This window comes from Haliaeetus albicilla, chromosome 24 (genome assembly GCF_947461875.1).
Source record: "Haliaeetus albicilla chromosome 24, bHalAlb1.1, whole genome shotgun sequence".
NCBI classification, from domain to species: domain Eukaryota; kingdom Metazoa; phylum Chordata; class Aves; order Accipitriformes; family Accipitridae; genus Haliaeetus; species Haliaeetus albicilla.
Window position 1 is genome coordinate 16,726,031 of NC_091506.1, and position 14,627 is coordinate 16,740,657.

At 40.3% G+C, this 14,627-nt stretch overlaps 1 protein-coding gene across 2 annotated transcripts in view; it reads left to right on the forward strand.

The window, feature by feature from the left end:
• The first annotated feature begins 925 nt into the window (after window positions 1–925).
• Window positions 926–14,627, forward strand: part of TKT (transketolase) — a 28,783-nt gene continuing 15,081 nt past the window's right edge. The window contains exons 1-8 of one of the 2 annotated variants that reach the window (XM_069812346.1): window positions 926–1,235; window positions 6,490–6,607; window positions 8,191–8,304; window positions 8,967–9,064; window positions 10,701–10,892; window positions 11,712–11,830; window positions 13,582–13,775; window positions 14,386–14,550. In XM_069812346.1, the coding sequence (XP_069668447.1) occupies window positions 1,129–1,235; window positions 6,490–6,607; window positions 8,191–8,304; window positions 8,967–9,064; window positions 10,701–10,892; window positions 11,712–11,830; window positions 13,582–13,775; window positions 14,386–14,550 (1,107 nt within the window). In that variant the 5' untranslated portion in view covers window positions 926–1,128. Of the gene's footprint in view, window positions 1,236–4,634; window positions 4,658–6,489; window positions 6,608–8,190; window positions 8,305–8,966; window positions 9,065–10,700; window positions 10,893–11,711; window positions 11,831–13,581; window positions 13,776–14,385; window positions 14,551–14,627 lie in introns of those variants that run through there. The other variant, XM_069812347.1, reaches the window with a different exon arrangement.

The window sequence follows — 14,627 nt, forward strand, 5'->3', positions numbered from 1 at the left end:
CACTCTTGAAGACGAAGGTCTAGTTTTTCTCATGTAAATGGTACACATCACTAGTGTCTTCTGAGATTAGATGATGATGGCACTAGTTCACTGAATGCAACAGTTTACATTTAAAACAGATTTTAAAATATGTTAGTATTTTTAAATCATGTAATACGGCTTCCAGGACAAACTACCAGTGGAGAGAACACTGAAATACAGGGAGAGTGCAGTGCAGGAATACCAGGTTTCATGAGCAAGATGTGAAATATTTGACTTTTTTTTCCTTTCCTTTTTTTCTTTCAGATTGTGACTTGTAGTGTTGCTCGAGCTTTCTGGAACAAATACAAAATATTTAGCTTGCTTAGTTAAGTCTGTAGCTGTAATGTCATACTGTTCAGAACTGCTAGAGCAAAAGTATTTCCTGATTGATGAAGTCAATCTTTCATGCAAAAGTCTCTCTGTCAAATTTTTAAACGCATAGTATAGAAATAGTAATTATTTCTTGAAAGGAAGTCACACAGGGTCAATCTGTTACTATTTCTCCTGACTGTGTAGAGGATCAAGGTGACTGCTAAGAGGCACTGGATGCAGTGACATTCTTTTACTGCCAGGACCCTCTCAACTAGCTCTACCCAACAGCGTTTGAATGGTGGAAAACCGTGAGGGAGAGCCCTTTCCCCTCAGCCCGGCGGGTTCCAGCCCCCCGGCCTCAGGGCCGCCCCCACTTACCGCGCACGGCTCTGAGGGGCCGCCTCCGCCGCGCCGCCCCCTCACCGCCTGCCGGGCGGGGGAGGGGAATGGCGGCAACGGCGCCTGCGCGCGGCCAGGGGCGGGCGCCCAGAGCCGCCTGCTGGCGCCGGCAGGGGGAGCCGGCGGCTCCGCCAGGCGAGGCCGCGCCGCGCCGCGCCGCCCGGTCCGGGCCCGCCCCGCCCCTCCTGCGGGCGGCCGCGGCGGTGTGCGCGGCCGGGTCCGGCGCAGGCGGCAGGCGGGGCGGCTGCCCTTTCCATCTCTTTCTCCGCCCCCACCGCACGGCCCGGCTGAGGCGCGCTGCCTGCAGCCCTCGCGGAGCGCCGCCGTCCCTGCCCAGCCCCGGGTGCCACCGCCGCTCGAGCCCCGCTGTCGCCGCGGCCCTGCCGATTCGCCCCTATGGAGGATTACCACAAGCCCGACCAGCAGACCCTGCAGGCCCTCAAGGACACGGCCAACCGGCTCCGCATCAGCTCCATCAAAGCCACGACCGCGGCCGGCTCCGGGTGAGTGAGGCGGGCGGGCTGCGCGCCAGCCCCGGCCGCAGACCGGCCCCGCGGTGCCCGCCCCGCCGGCCAGCATCCCCACCCGCATCCAGGGTCGTGCGTCCGCTCAGCGGCGAGGCCGAGGCGCGGTGCCGCTGGGAGGGGCTGCGCCGGGCTCCCTCAGCCCGTTACTCGCTGCCTGGGGACACACCGGTGAGGGTAGAGCCGCCCCCCCCCCCCGCCCCGCTCTCTGTTTTCTGCCCGTTGTGCAGCATACCGAGCGGGCGGGGATGCTGGGGCCCCATCCGTGCCTCCTGGGCGGGAGGGCTGAGGCGGCCCCGGGGCGGGACGTGCGCTGCGCGGGGATAGGGAGACCGAGCGCGGGGGTGGGGGGGGAGCGATGATACCGCGGGGGTCGCGGGCAAATTCCCTTTACCCGCCCCGACACCCCCCCACCCCCCACCCCTCGGCACGTCGGGGGTGTTGGCGAAGCTGCTGGATGTGGAGGTGCTACATCTGGAAATGGCGGCCGTGGCGAGGAGCGCGGGTGAGGTGCGGGGCTCCCGCGGCCGAAGGTGGCCCGGCCCGGCCCGGCCCGGGGGCAGCAGCCGCCCCGCCGCGGGCCACGTCGGTCGCCGGGTCCGGCGGGTGTTGTGGCTGCGGAGAGAGGCCGGGAATGCTAAGTTGATGCAGGACTGAAAACCAAAGAATTTGTGCCTGAGGCACAAGCGGTTTCTTTTTCATTTCGTGCCCGTCAGTTGGAACTAATTCTGCACAGAATTTCAAGTGAGCCCAAGTGGGATTATCTGTGAAATGCCCGCGGTCTCAAATGGGCAGTTTATTCAGGCCTCTGGACAGGATTTAGCGTAGGCTCTGATGTGTGCAGATTCCAGGGTTATCCTTCCTTTGATCATGCTTTACCTATGGAAAAAAATCTCTGCAAACAATCCGCTTTTACTCGTGTAAAATTAAAGCCACTTTTTCTGCTTGAATAATACATTTGAGTGCTTCCATATAGAATGCTGGCTTTTTTTTTTTCCCATTTTGCTTTTTTCTTCTTTTTTTTAATATATCCCATGTTGTTGCAATTTCCTCCTTTGGACCTCTTTGACACTGGCTGTAGCGTTTAAAAAAAAAAAAAAAACAAACCAAAAATCTGAAGGAATCATTTGGATGTTGAGATTTCTGTGGAGAAAGGTGGTGTTTAAAGTATTTTAAAGCTGCTGCTTTGAATTGCCTTACACATTCCATCCTGTGTCTGGCATGGGCTACCTCACATGGCTCTTTCTCAAAGCATACAGAAACTGAACTTTACTCGTTCCTTTTGCATAGAGCAAATGAAAACGCTGCTTTGGTTCTTGCTGTAAAATGGAGTGTTGGGACACAAGGAACCTCTCAGCTAGCCGCAGGAGTGGGTTTTTACAAAGCTGTAGCTTGTTTGGTCCAGTTTGGAGAGAGAAGTACAGGATACCCAACAATTGCTCTTTTAATTCTTGATTTGTTTCAAAGCTACAATGTGCAGGCAGTATTATACAAGCCTGTGTGAAATCATAGGTAAGAAAAATTGTGCTAAATCTACTTAGTAGAGCTTGGGTTTCAGTCTTGAGCTTCTAGTGTGTATTTTAAGCAGGCCACAGAGATGTATGGTATCAGTTGTCTTATCTACAGATAAAATGATTCCTCTGATTTGTCTAATGTGCTGTTGAAGAATAAGGGCCTTGCTACAGCCTTTGCTTCTCTTCTGTGGTCCGTAAGATTCAATAGTAAAACTATTCTCCCCATACTGATGAAGCAACAGTAAAAGTAATTTTACTTAAGCTTTTTATTCCTGGTTCGTGTATGTTACAATATTGAGTACTTCTTGCACAAAGGCATTTCATTGATCACTCTATCTTGTTCTAGCACTAGGGTTGTGTAGAGTCAGAAATTTTTACACAGCCTGGTTGTGGTTTTCCAAAACCTGAATGAGATAGCAAGCTTTGCTTAAATTGCTGGTATAAACTAAGAGTGTAGAAAGTTGTTTGAATGCAACAGAAGTTTACAGTTAATTAAGAAAATTGTCATGCTTGCATTGACTTTAAGGAAATTTGCGTTTGTTAAAGGTGTAGTTTGTAAAACTGAAGGAAATACTTGCAATAAAAGCACTTCAAACAAAACAGGACCTGCCTACTTCTTTCAAGGAAGTAATTTCTGTAAACTGTGGCATATATTGTAGCACAAGTGGTAGATCTGACCCACCAGTTCTTGCAATCTTTACTTGTACTAACTTTTGTTAAAGGAAGTACAGCCTTTGTCTGGACAAGAGCTAAAACGTAAGGTAGTCTGATCCTGAAGATGCCCAAACATATCACTTTGAGTACTTTACCAGCCGTAGTGGAAGAATTCAGTGAACTGGAAAAAAGTTTTGTGCTTAAAATGCCTTAGTTGGGGAAAAAATTTGATTGTTAGTTGTAAAGATTGAACATGCTTGCTTTTGGGCGTGGAAGAAGTTTTTCTTTTAGATAAGTAGTGCAGATATTTTCATCAAAACTGGTAGAGTCTCTTTTGTAGCTGATGATAAATTTCTGCAGTTTTGAAACAGTGCCTGGCTTCCTAGAATTAGATGGTTACATTCTAAAAAGTGGAAGTTGCAAGGGTCTCTTTAAGAGGCAGTTAAATTTCATAACATGTGATATGATCACTTGTTGCAGATTATTTTCTCCTTTAATTTTTTAGCTTTTGTCTTTCACTCAGTATTCCATTTTAACATTCCACCACTATTCTTTTTAGTTGAAATGTGTAGATGTGTGTAGATGGAGCTAATATAAATTGATGCAAGTAATAAAAAAACCCCTGCAAAACTATGCTGGAGTAATTATTTTAATCTTAATTTCTGTGGATCCAGGATTTCAGTGTTCTAATGTACTTTAGTTTGGTTTCCTACTAAAGTTAAGGCAGTTCTTCAGCAGAAGCTAACTGGCAGACAAGTATGTTAATCTGACCACCACCACAAAGTTCTAGGTTGTTTATCAATCAGGAACAAAATGTGGATGATTGTGTGAGAATAGTGGCGATGACTTGCTGTGGGCTTTTTTCTCCCCTTGTACAAGTAATCCAAATACACTTTGCTAGGCTTAACAAGGAATTCTTTTAACAGAACTTATTAGAAAAGTATGAGCTAATAAGAAGACCAGTAGCTGTAGTTAAGATGGCTGTATTTAAATAAATTGTGTAGTTGATTTCTAGAATGATTTCTGGTATCTGATATGTAGTTAAATTTGGGGTAATTTCTGTTCGTAGGAAGTCATTTAATTAACCTGTAGTTTTAACAAGTTGGTTTTGGTTTATTTTTTTTCCCCAATTTTCAGGTAACTTATTAAATTTTTCTACTTTTTTTTTATTTCCACATGCTACCATTTTAGGTTGTTTAAAACTTTTTTTACCAAGACCAGGAGTTCATAGAAGTATGGTTAAGTATAAAGTTAATGAAATTAAAGGAATGAAAGCTTTAAACAAGCATGTAAGGCTTATTAATTAACTCAAATACATAAATATTTACTAATATGTTTGAACCATGGTTTAAAGCTAATTCTTTTGGTTCCCTGTGTGCGAGTACTTACTAAGGGATGGACACTAACCGTAATTCATATTTTGCTAGTGTTTTGCATGTTTTTATTCTTATTACAGCATTGTTGGGGATGTTGGGAGGGAAGGTTTACTACTACCAGAAGAGAATATTTGGATTAAAGTTCTAGTGAAAGTGTTGTCTAATCCTAACATGCATGGTAAATGTACATGCGGGAAACAAAATGTGACACTTTCATAGTAAGTTTGTCCTGTTTTACAAGTAGGGTCAAATATTTTAAGAGTGTTGTGTTAAAGATGAAAAATAAACATTGGTAGAAGAGAAAGTGAGATGTGACTGCAAATTATTTTCAAAGCTGGTGCAGATTTCTGCAGCCATAACCTTCTTACTGTTCATTATTCACTTTCCTGTACTTCAGTAGCAACCACTGATGTCAAGAATGATCCTGTTTACACCAGTAAAATCTGAAAAATGCTAATTTCCGCACTCAGTAAAGGTTTTTCAAGAGCCTCCTTACCCCTTTTAAGCTTTATTGCAAGTGAAAAGCAAAGGCTGATACACTCGAGTGGTCAAGTAGTGCCATCTCTTCAAGATGCATAAGAACTACAGTGATCATTATTTAAATTACAGTAATGTAGATAAATAAAAGTAATTGTATACCCTTCTATTACACTTCAAATGAAATATACCTTGTGTTGAAATAACTTAATATTGCCACTTGGGAATAACCCCTTTCATGTAACTTTATGTTCACTTATTGGTACTATATGGCATAGTTGCTTCTGAAATGGGCCTGTGTGTTTCTAAAGCAAGTTATAGTTGAAGTATTAATTTGTGCTGCTGTTGAAAATTGTTGCAAAAGTTGTCCCAGATAGTTCAATGGGAGAGACTATCTCAGATACTTATAAATGTTTGATAAACCAACTAGTTCAGTATTTCAAACTGATATAGATGTAAATGTAGAAAATGTTGGTTCCTCTCTTAGCCAGAGATTAAGCAAATTGGTATTTTACAATGTGTGTCTAGGTGTTTACTGGAGACAGTAAATTTCTGTGTCCATTTTCAGTAGAAGATGAAATACAGGAATTGTATTATTTGATGCTCTCTCTAGAAATTCTAGTTCTATCAGCTCTGACATGGTAAAATAAAATGGTACCTATGTTACACAGTTCTAAATGTTCCAGAACTTTCTGCAAAAGTTAATCTTGTGTTACCAATCCCTGCCTGTGCAACTGGGCCTGAACAAGTCATGATTCCATGCTTTTAATTCCTTCACTCAGTGAGTGGCTAAAGTACTGTGGAAAGCTGTCTTTGTTTTCTCTGCATCAGTGTGAATTTCTGCTGTCAGATAAATTAGTAGAGTATGATTTCAGGCACAGGGTCATACTGCTTCCTGTGCTTCACAGTCACCGATTAGGGTGGTGTTCCTTGTCATGAAGAAGAACAGAGAGCTCTAGAAGATATGTCCTTGAGCTGTCACCAGGGTCTATCTTTTAACATCCACTTCAACTAGATAAGAAGGCTTCCTTTGTCTCAAAGTACTACTAATTGGCATTGGGGTAATGGTAGATGGGATGGGTTATCAAAAACACTTAAGACTGTGTATTTTAATGCTGAGGAGTAGGAGACTGGTTAAATGATATTTTAAAGATATGGTCCTGAGCAAACAATAATGAGAAGTGGTAATCTTGGGTCTGTCTTGACTTGTAGCCACCCTACATCATGTTGCAGTGCAGCAGAGATTATGTCTGTGCTGTTTTTCCATACCATGAGATACAAAGTGCAAGATCCCAGAAACGCCAGCAACGACCGGTTTGTTCTTTCAAAGGTAAGGTAACTGTTATGCTATCCTCTTGCAGTCTGCTAGTGAAGAGCTGTCTGTCTGTAAATTAAATTGACTTGTCTTCCTTGACTTGTGCTTACTTATGCTTGCATCTCCACAGAAATTGGTTGGAAATATTTGAGAGCTTGGAATTTGTCTACTTCAGAAAGACAAATAAAAGCTGGTTGAGTTAAGGTGTAGCATAACTCAAAAATAATTAAAAAGTGTCTGTATAGTGTGTCTTGATAAGTCTTCACTATGTGAAGTTGTTCTAATATTAAATAATAAATGTTACTATATTGTCTATAGAATCTGTCAAGAAATATTAACATCTGTTTTATTTTGGCATAACCAATTTTCTAATGAGTAAGTCGCAATTAGCTTTTGTGCTCTACTTGTTAAATGCAGCTGTGCTGTTATGCCTATAGTCACGTCACAATGTGCACTAATTACTGTCAGCTTTTCAGAGAGCATTATATGAAACAGTTATGGTAGGTTAGTGGGTAGTTTGCATTCCTGCTGTGCCAGTATGATGTTAAAGTCAATACTACTTCTGAAGCCACTGTGGTTCAGAAAACACATAAAACCACAATCTGGACTAGCCATTAGTGTTTCTCTCCCCTTTTGCATTGTGCCCTTGCAAATCACAAGGGACATTTTGATCATATGACATAAAGGCAGTTGAGGGGCCTTCAGAAAACATAATGATGTAAAAACTGGCAGATGAAGTATTCCAGTGAGGCAAGTTCCATCTTTGAGTCAAGTTCCTCACATGGTGTCTTACAATAGGGCTGCATAGCTGATGGTGTATATCCCTGCGTTGGATGTAACAAGTGTTGCCATTCTGAAATAAGTAATTGGATGAGAAGCAAGCAGCTAATGCTGAGGTCGCAAACAATAAGAGAGTCGCCTCTTCACGTTTGCTTTACCTCTGTCTAATTAATCAGGGTTTCTGCCCAGAGCTGGTAAATGGCTTCAAGCTTTTGCATGCTTTTTTGTCTCCTAATGACTCCATGGGTTGAAGATGACTAATACTTTGCAGTTGTCCAGTTGGACCTGGCTGCAAGGATCTGAGTGTATAAAGCTTAAAATTTTGCCTGTCAGTCACTGCATCTTACTTTGAATTCATATGTATTGAAGAAGTTCTAATGGGACAATACTTGCTCATGCATCTGTTCACTGGTTTAGTTAACAGTGCTCTGTTCTTAAAACTGGTACCTAAGCAAATTGAATCAAGGTTTTTTATTTGGATACCAAAACTACTTTTCTGAATTGGACCTGCATGGCTGAGAGAGGCCTTCTTACTCTCCCATGTTGATTTTCTTGAGGACATCCTAAATAGCCCTCGAGAGTGCTGCATTCTTTCTGTCTTAACTGTAGTCAGCTATCTGGCATGCTCTAAGCAGGGGCATGGGGGACTGGAAAAAAGCATCAGTGTGAATGTTATGTGTAAAATTGTTTTATAATTCGATGCTTTCTTAATGGATGTAAGAACCTGCTGCCAGGGTTTGTCAGCTTTGTAGAATTTTGCTTTGATACTGGGATATTGTGGAACTTGTGCTTTGTTTAAAATTTATGTTTCTCTCTAGGGTCATGCAGCACCAATTTTATATTCTGTTTGGGCAGAGGCTGGCTTTCTACAAGAAGCAGAATTACTGAACTTGAGGAAAATTGATTCTGTCTTAGAAGGACACCCAGTACCAGTGAGTGCTCATAACCTTTGATATAAGATGGTGTTTTCTGTAAAACAAGAAGTGCATGTATTTTGCAGCAATTCTTGGTTACCAGCTACAGAGCAAGAAAGATAAAGACTTATAAGAAAGATGATGATATTTATAGCTTCACAACTGAATCAGTGTCTGTGTTTGAATGAACATGTAAAAACGAGCTTTATTGTTGTAGTAAAGTTCCCCTACAGTCCTGTTTGTCAATATTTTCCATTTTAAAAAAGTTTATATAAAGTTCCAGCGTGGCTTTTCTCATCCTTCAAGAAGCTTTAAGGTATTTCAAGAGTTTATATCCAGTTTGGTCACTTCATTGGTCTTTCCATTCCCAGCCAGTTGTTTCAATTGATTTTTTACACAAAACCATCAATTCTTAACTGTTGCCATCCAAGGCATAGCTGAGAAATTGCTGGGCCATAGGTAGCATTCCCTCTCAGAAAGCCTAGTTAGCTTGTGACACTGATCATCAAGGTATATGCATTGCAGGGAAAGAAGGGGAACAGGCAAGATTTGGAGGGAATTGCTCTGTATTGTTATGGCGAAGAAGCTGAATTTTGATGTATGTTGAATCATCTTCTAGCACTGGAATCTAGTTCCTCTGTTTCTTAACTGTAAAATAATTGTTGTCTTTTTATTCTCAGAGACAAGCATTCACTGATGTGGCTACTGGATCCCTTGGTCAGGGTCTTGGTGCTGCATGTGGAATGGCATACACTGGCAAATTCTTTGACAGAGCCAGGTAATTCCATCTTCATATTTCATGATTATAGGCATTCAATGGGAATATTTTGTGAAAAGAAATTATATTCTTATCTCAATTGGGGAAATAAAAACCCCTCCTTTATTCTATTCTCCATTCCCAAATCTAATTTCAAATTCAGGTTTTAAATGATAGATTACTAGCCTGATAATTACAAAGCCATTGCCAATGAAACTATCAAGAATTTAAAGATTAGCAAGAATTGGTGCATATGTGTGTTCCTTTTGTAACCTGACAGCATTGCAAGGTGATGTTCCTGAACAGAGAAGACATAAGTTGTTGGAGCAGCCTCTAACTTCCAGAGAGTAATTGATAGCCGTTTTGAGACTGGCATGTGTCCCTTTAGAAGGAAGACGCAAACTAGAGATGCATCTGTTCAAAGTCAGATGACAAATAATGGAGAACATGTATCTAGATAAGGAACTGTTATGGTCAGTAATAGCACCACTGAATCATAAAGTAGGGCTTCAAAATATTATCAGAAATGCACTCGACTCCATAGAGACAAAAATGTCTGCTTCTGCCATTTGTTTTGTGCACAAGAAAAGTAGATGTCTAAAGGCAAATCTGTATGAGGAGGAAAATAGCCTGATGTAGTTGATATATTTTATGTGACAGTTCTAGTACATTCGAGCATAGGCTGCCCAGTTAATGTGTCCTACACTTCACTAGCTTGAAATCATTTCTGTGAAAGATGACTTGCTGATTTTAATCGAGTTTAGCAGATGCTACGTGTGGAAAAAATCTAACCAGGGCTTACATGACACAAGAAAAAGGTGGTCTTGCATGGAGTACTGGGGAGCAGCTTATGTAGGAGTTCAGATTTAGCCAAAGGCAGGTGGGATTCAGATCAAAAGTCTGTTATAGCTTAATGTCTAGTAAAAAAAAATAATCGCTAACAGCTATCTTGATTATTTTGTTTTAAGATTATATATTTGAAGGCTAATTTACTATTCTTTTTTAAATTTAATAGGTAATAACCATTTATAAAGCTTTGTCATCCAAAAAAAAAGAGAGTGATAATAAAAGAAAAATACAGTGGCTGAATTCTGTAGAGATCAGACAGTACTCCTGCTAACTGAGTTTTACCTAAATAAAAAGCTTCAGTGTTCGGAAATAGTCTACAAAGTCATATCATGTTGGTTATCTTTTTCCTGATTCTGAATTTGGTTATGCAACATGCTTTAATCTGTAGTTTAGTTCATCCCCAATTTATAGGTTCCTGAAGTTAAATTATTGGTCGTCCTTCCAGAGAGTGTATGGTAGGAATGAGGAAGCAGACAGTAACCTTTCGTGCATTGTTAGTGATCTTGCTGAGTCACAGTGACAGGATTTAATGGGCTTATTCATTCAAGCCTTGCAAAAGCTTAAGACCTGATTTTTTTGAGACCAAGGTTTGAAAAGGAGTACAGTATTTCTCATCTTATTTTTTTCATGTGTAACAGCTTGAAAGTATTTTAATTTAATTTGTCTAAGGTTATCTGAGGTGAATGCATTGAGCAATGGGAGTTACATTTGGGATAGACAAAGCAGCAAATTCTCACTATGAATTGTTATAGGGGTTTTGCTTTTGATTTAATTGTGCTAATTTTTTTTTTTTAATTTCTTCTTCTAGCTATCGAGTGTATTGTCTGCTTGGAGATGGAGAGTTATCTGAAGGGTCTGTTTGGGAGGCAATGGCCTTTGCTGGGTTTTACAAGCTTGATAATCTCGTTGCTATATTTGATGTTAACCGTCTTGGACAAAGTGACCCTGCCCCTCTGCAGCATCATGTTGAAATTTACCAGAAACGCTGTGAAGCCTTTGGGTATGTGATTGGAAGAAGTTCAGTATAGCCTCCAATTTGAAACTGTATGTTTTATTTGCATTTCAGAATTTTTCAAATGAGCTTTCAGCTCTAAAGGATACCATCACCAAGAAAGATGGTCTTTCATAATGCCTGATATTGGTTGTTGTTATTAGTACAGCAGGAATATTAAAAGTGGCAGAATTTTTAGTTTATAGGGAAAAAAAAAGGTCTACTTACTCAGATAAATTTGTTAGAGTATCTTAAAGCAGTTTTTGTCTCACTAAATGTAGATTTTATAATTGTTTGTGTGACCAAATATACTGTCATAGCAAGTAGATCAGAAAAAAGGGCGTGGAAACCATTACTCGTAAGAGAATTCTATGTGTATTGGCTTTCATTTAGTTTAGAAATTAATATTTCTGTGTAGATGCAAAAATCCATGATAAACTGTCAGATACAATAGCAGCTATGCAAATTATGGTGGAGCATTAAACTTTCATTGTCAGTTTTTTAATTGATTTCTAGATGTTTGATTTGCTCTTGTGATTAAAAATGGCTGTTATGTCTGAAGAAATGTAGGATAACTTAGTTATCTGTGGGCTGTGAATTTTAGTAGTAGCTGTTAATCCCTCTGTGACTCGTTTTGCATTGTAAAAAAGGGACTATGATATTTTGTGATCTGAAATTAATGCTAGTTCATGTTTCCGGCATACTTTGGGTCTCTTAAAAAGACACTGCATTAGAATGAAGTTAGTATTCATTATTGTTATTGCTAACTACCAAAGAGTGTCACATGATAAAACCCTTTAGAAACAGTTGATCTGTTTGTGTTCTTAGCTGGCATGCTATCATTGTTGATGGACACAGTGTGGAGGAACTTTGCAAAGCCTTTGGCCAGGCCAAACATCAGCCAACGGCTATCATTGCAAAGACTTTTAAAGGCAAAGGCATATCAGGTAATAAAACATTTATTGCTTTGCATGTATGTGTGTATATAATAATATGTACATAGTGCTGCAATAAAGATGCAATCATTAAAAAATACAGAAGTTTAATATGTCATACGTTAGAAAAAGGTTGGTATCCTATCAGCTTTTTTACTTGATCATACTACCATACAAGCTGAAAACTCAGGGTTTTACCCTATTGTTTTTTTCCTTTGTTGCCTTTTCTTATGGAGAACATTAGATTGACACTTCATTGGAAGCAGGCAAAGATGTGGCTGTCAGTTCTTGACGTTACCCAGCCAGGCGCACTTCCATGTTGACTGGGCTTTTGCAGATCCCCAGTTGCAGAGCAGGATTTCCTCTGGTGTCAGCTGTACTTGAGTTGTTATTCTTTAAAAAGTCTTTTCTAGTCTGGAAGATGGCTGGGGGCAGGAGGGAACGTTGGACCGTATGACTTGGTCTTGAAAATTGCCCTAGCAAAAGAGGGCACCCTTCTTGGCTTGCTCTTGATCCCTAGACTCACAGAGACTACTCTGAGAAGGGAGTAACTTTGTCACAGAAGCTCTCTTCTCCCTGTGTTGCAGATAACTGGGTGTGCTTATTACCAGCCAGGCAGTATAAATGCATAGAAAATGAGGAGGGATGCTGCATTTACAGTTTTGACAAAGCTGCATGAGACATGGTACATAAGCTACCTGGTCATACTAAGGTTATTTCATATGATCTGATGTGTAATTCGCTGAGATACAGGATACAGTAGTCCATAGAAATTATTTCATAGGTTAGCAGCTGTTGGAATTTTGGAGTTCGTGGTGTCTCTAAGGTCCTTTTGTAGTTTTCACGTGGTATGAAACTTACCTAAATGTCATTGTCTAGGGGACAGGTGTGTACGTACACATTTGAGCAATAAAATGCAGAAAGTCTTTCAAACTCTTTATACTTCTCAACAGCGTTAGTGCTAAGAAAATGCTTTTCGTTCTTGCAGGTGAGATGTGTGCTAGCTATTGTATCCACAGAATGGAGTGAATGCATATCCAGTGTGTCAGGGGTTGCCATGATTATGTTCAGCTACAGCTTTTAGCAGCACTCTGTAAATTTGTCTTTCTGACCAGATAAATGTTAATAACAGGAGTCAATATCTTCATTCCTTTCCATTGAGTAAGGAAGCAAAATTCATTATTCTTAGTGACTTACTCAGTGAAAAGCAGCATATCATCCAGAGAGGTAATTTTGCTGTTAGTGCCAGGTGCCCAAAGATAAGAGTCATAAGAATCTATTAAAATAAAGCTGTAAAACGTCAGGTCTTGTTTGAATTAGACAGCTTGGTTAACTGTTGTTTGAAACTTAGCTGAGTTTGTTTATTTAGGCCTAACTGTTGAAATTTCATGTTAATTGTTCACACTGATTTGCTGTTTACTTCTTGCCACACTTATGGACCAGGTCTTTTAGGTACCAATTTAAAAACAGTTTCAGTATTTGCTGGAAAAAATTCAGTACAATTCGGTATATGCTGGAGTTTCATCACTGGTTTGGAATATATGGAATTTGACTATTTCTCTTATGTATTTAAACATGTCTGTCTTAATGTAACTGAATACTATTGTAGTTGTTTACAGTAGCAATAATAAGGAAGTTCTTCTTTGGAAGACTATACTAGACTGTCATACTCCACTGCACTTTTATCTGGGTAAAATCTGCAGCTAAAAACTTAAATAGTTTTTATATTTTTCTTATTTGTAATGTGGTTTTTAAATACACAGGTGTTGAAGATAAGGAAAGCTGGCATGGAAAGCCCCTTCCAAAAAACATGGCTGAACAAGTCATTCAGGAAATAGATGACAAAATCCAAAATAAGAAAAAGCTTTCTCCAGCCCTCCCGGAAGAAGATGCACCTGTAGTAAATATTAGAAATATTAAGATGCCATCACCACCAACTTACAAAGTGGGAGAAAAGGTACTCCCCTCCTTTGTCACTGTTTGTCAGATATCTTTGAAGTGTGAGACTGCTTAATGGATGACAGGAGGTTTTGTGTTATCCCTTGCCACGATTTCAACTACCCACCTCTACTCTCCTATTTTGAGTATCCTGCAAAACACCTACCTCTGTGGTGTGACACAGACATTCAACTCAGTGGGTATTGAAATTATATATTAAAATATCAAGACTCAAATCACTCTTCTTCATTTTGTGATCATTATCAATTATCCAAACTATTTTATGTGTATTTAAAATTAAAGATACTCCATGAGGTTCAGTGAATTTCCATGATTGGAAACCAAGGTTTTCAAAATTTCCTACCTGGGTTGGTAGGGAGTTGCTGATTTCAGCACAGATGTGTGTCCTGATGCTTCACTGTATTTTTCCTTTTTTATTTACTCTTCTGTGTGTCAGTGTTCTCATATGTACTTTTGGTACTGCTAACATTTAAAATGTTTCTGGTTGTGTTTTGGGGTGTTTTTTAGTTGTATGTGCACGCACTCATGGAAAAACAAGAAAATGGGGGAAAAAAAAGCTTCTAGAAACAGGAAATTATAACAGTACTGCTATATTTTTCTTTTCCTAGTGGGCTACCCGCAAAGCCTATGGTGTTGCACTTGCAAAACTGGGCCATGCTAATGATCGAGTGATTGCTTTGGATGGAGACACAAAGAACTCCACCTTCTCAGAGCTTTTTAAGAAAGAACATCCGAATCGCTACATTGAATGCTACATTGCTGAACAAAACATGGTAACTGGTCTCTTGTTGTATGAAATACTGATACTACACAGCAGGATCTGAGACCATTCAGTCTGAGTCTTCAGAGA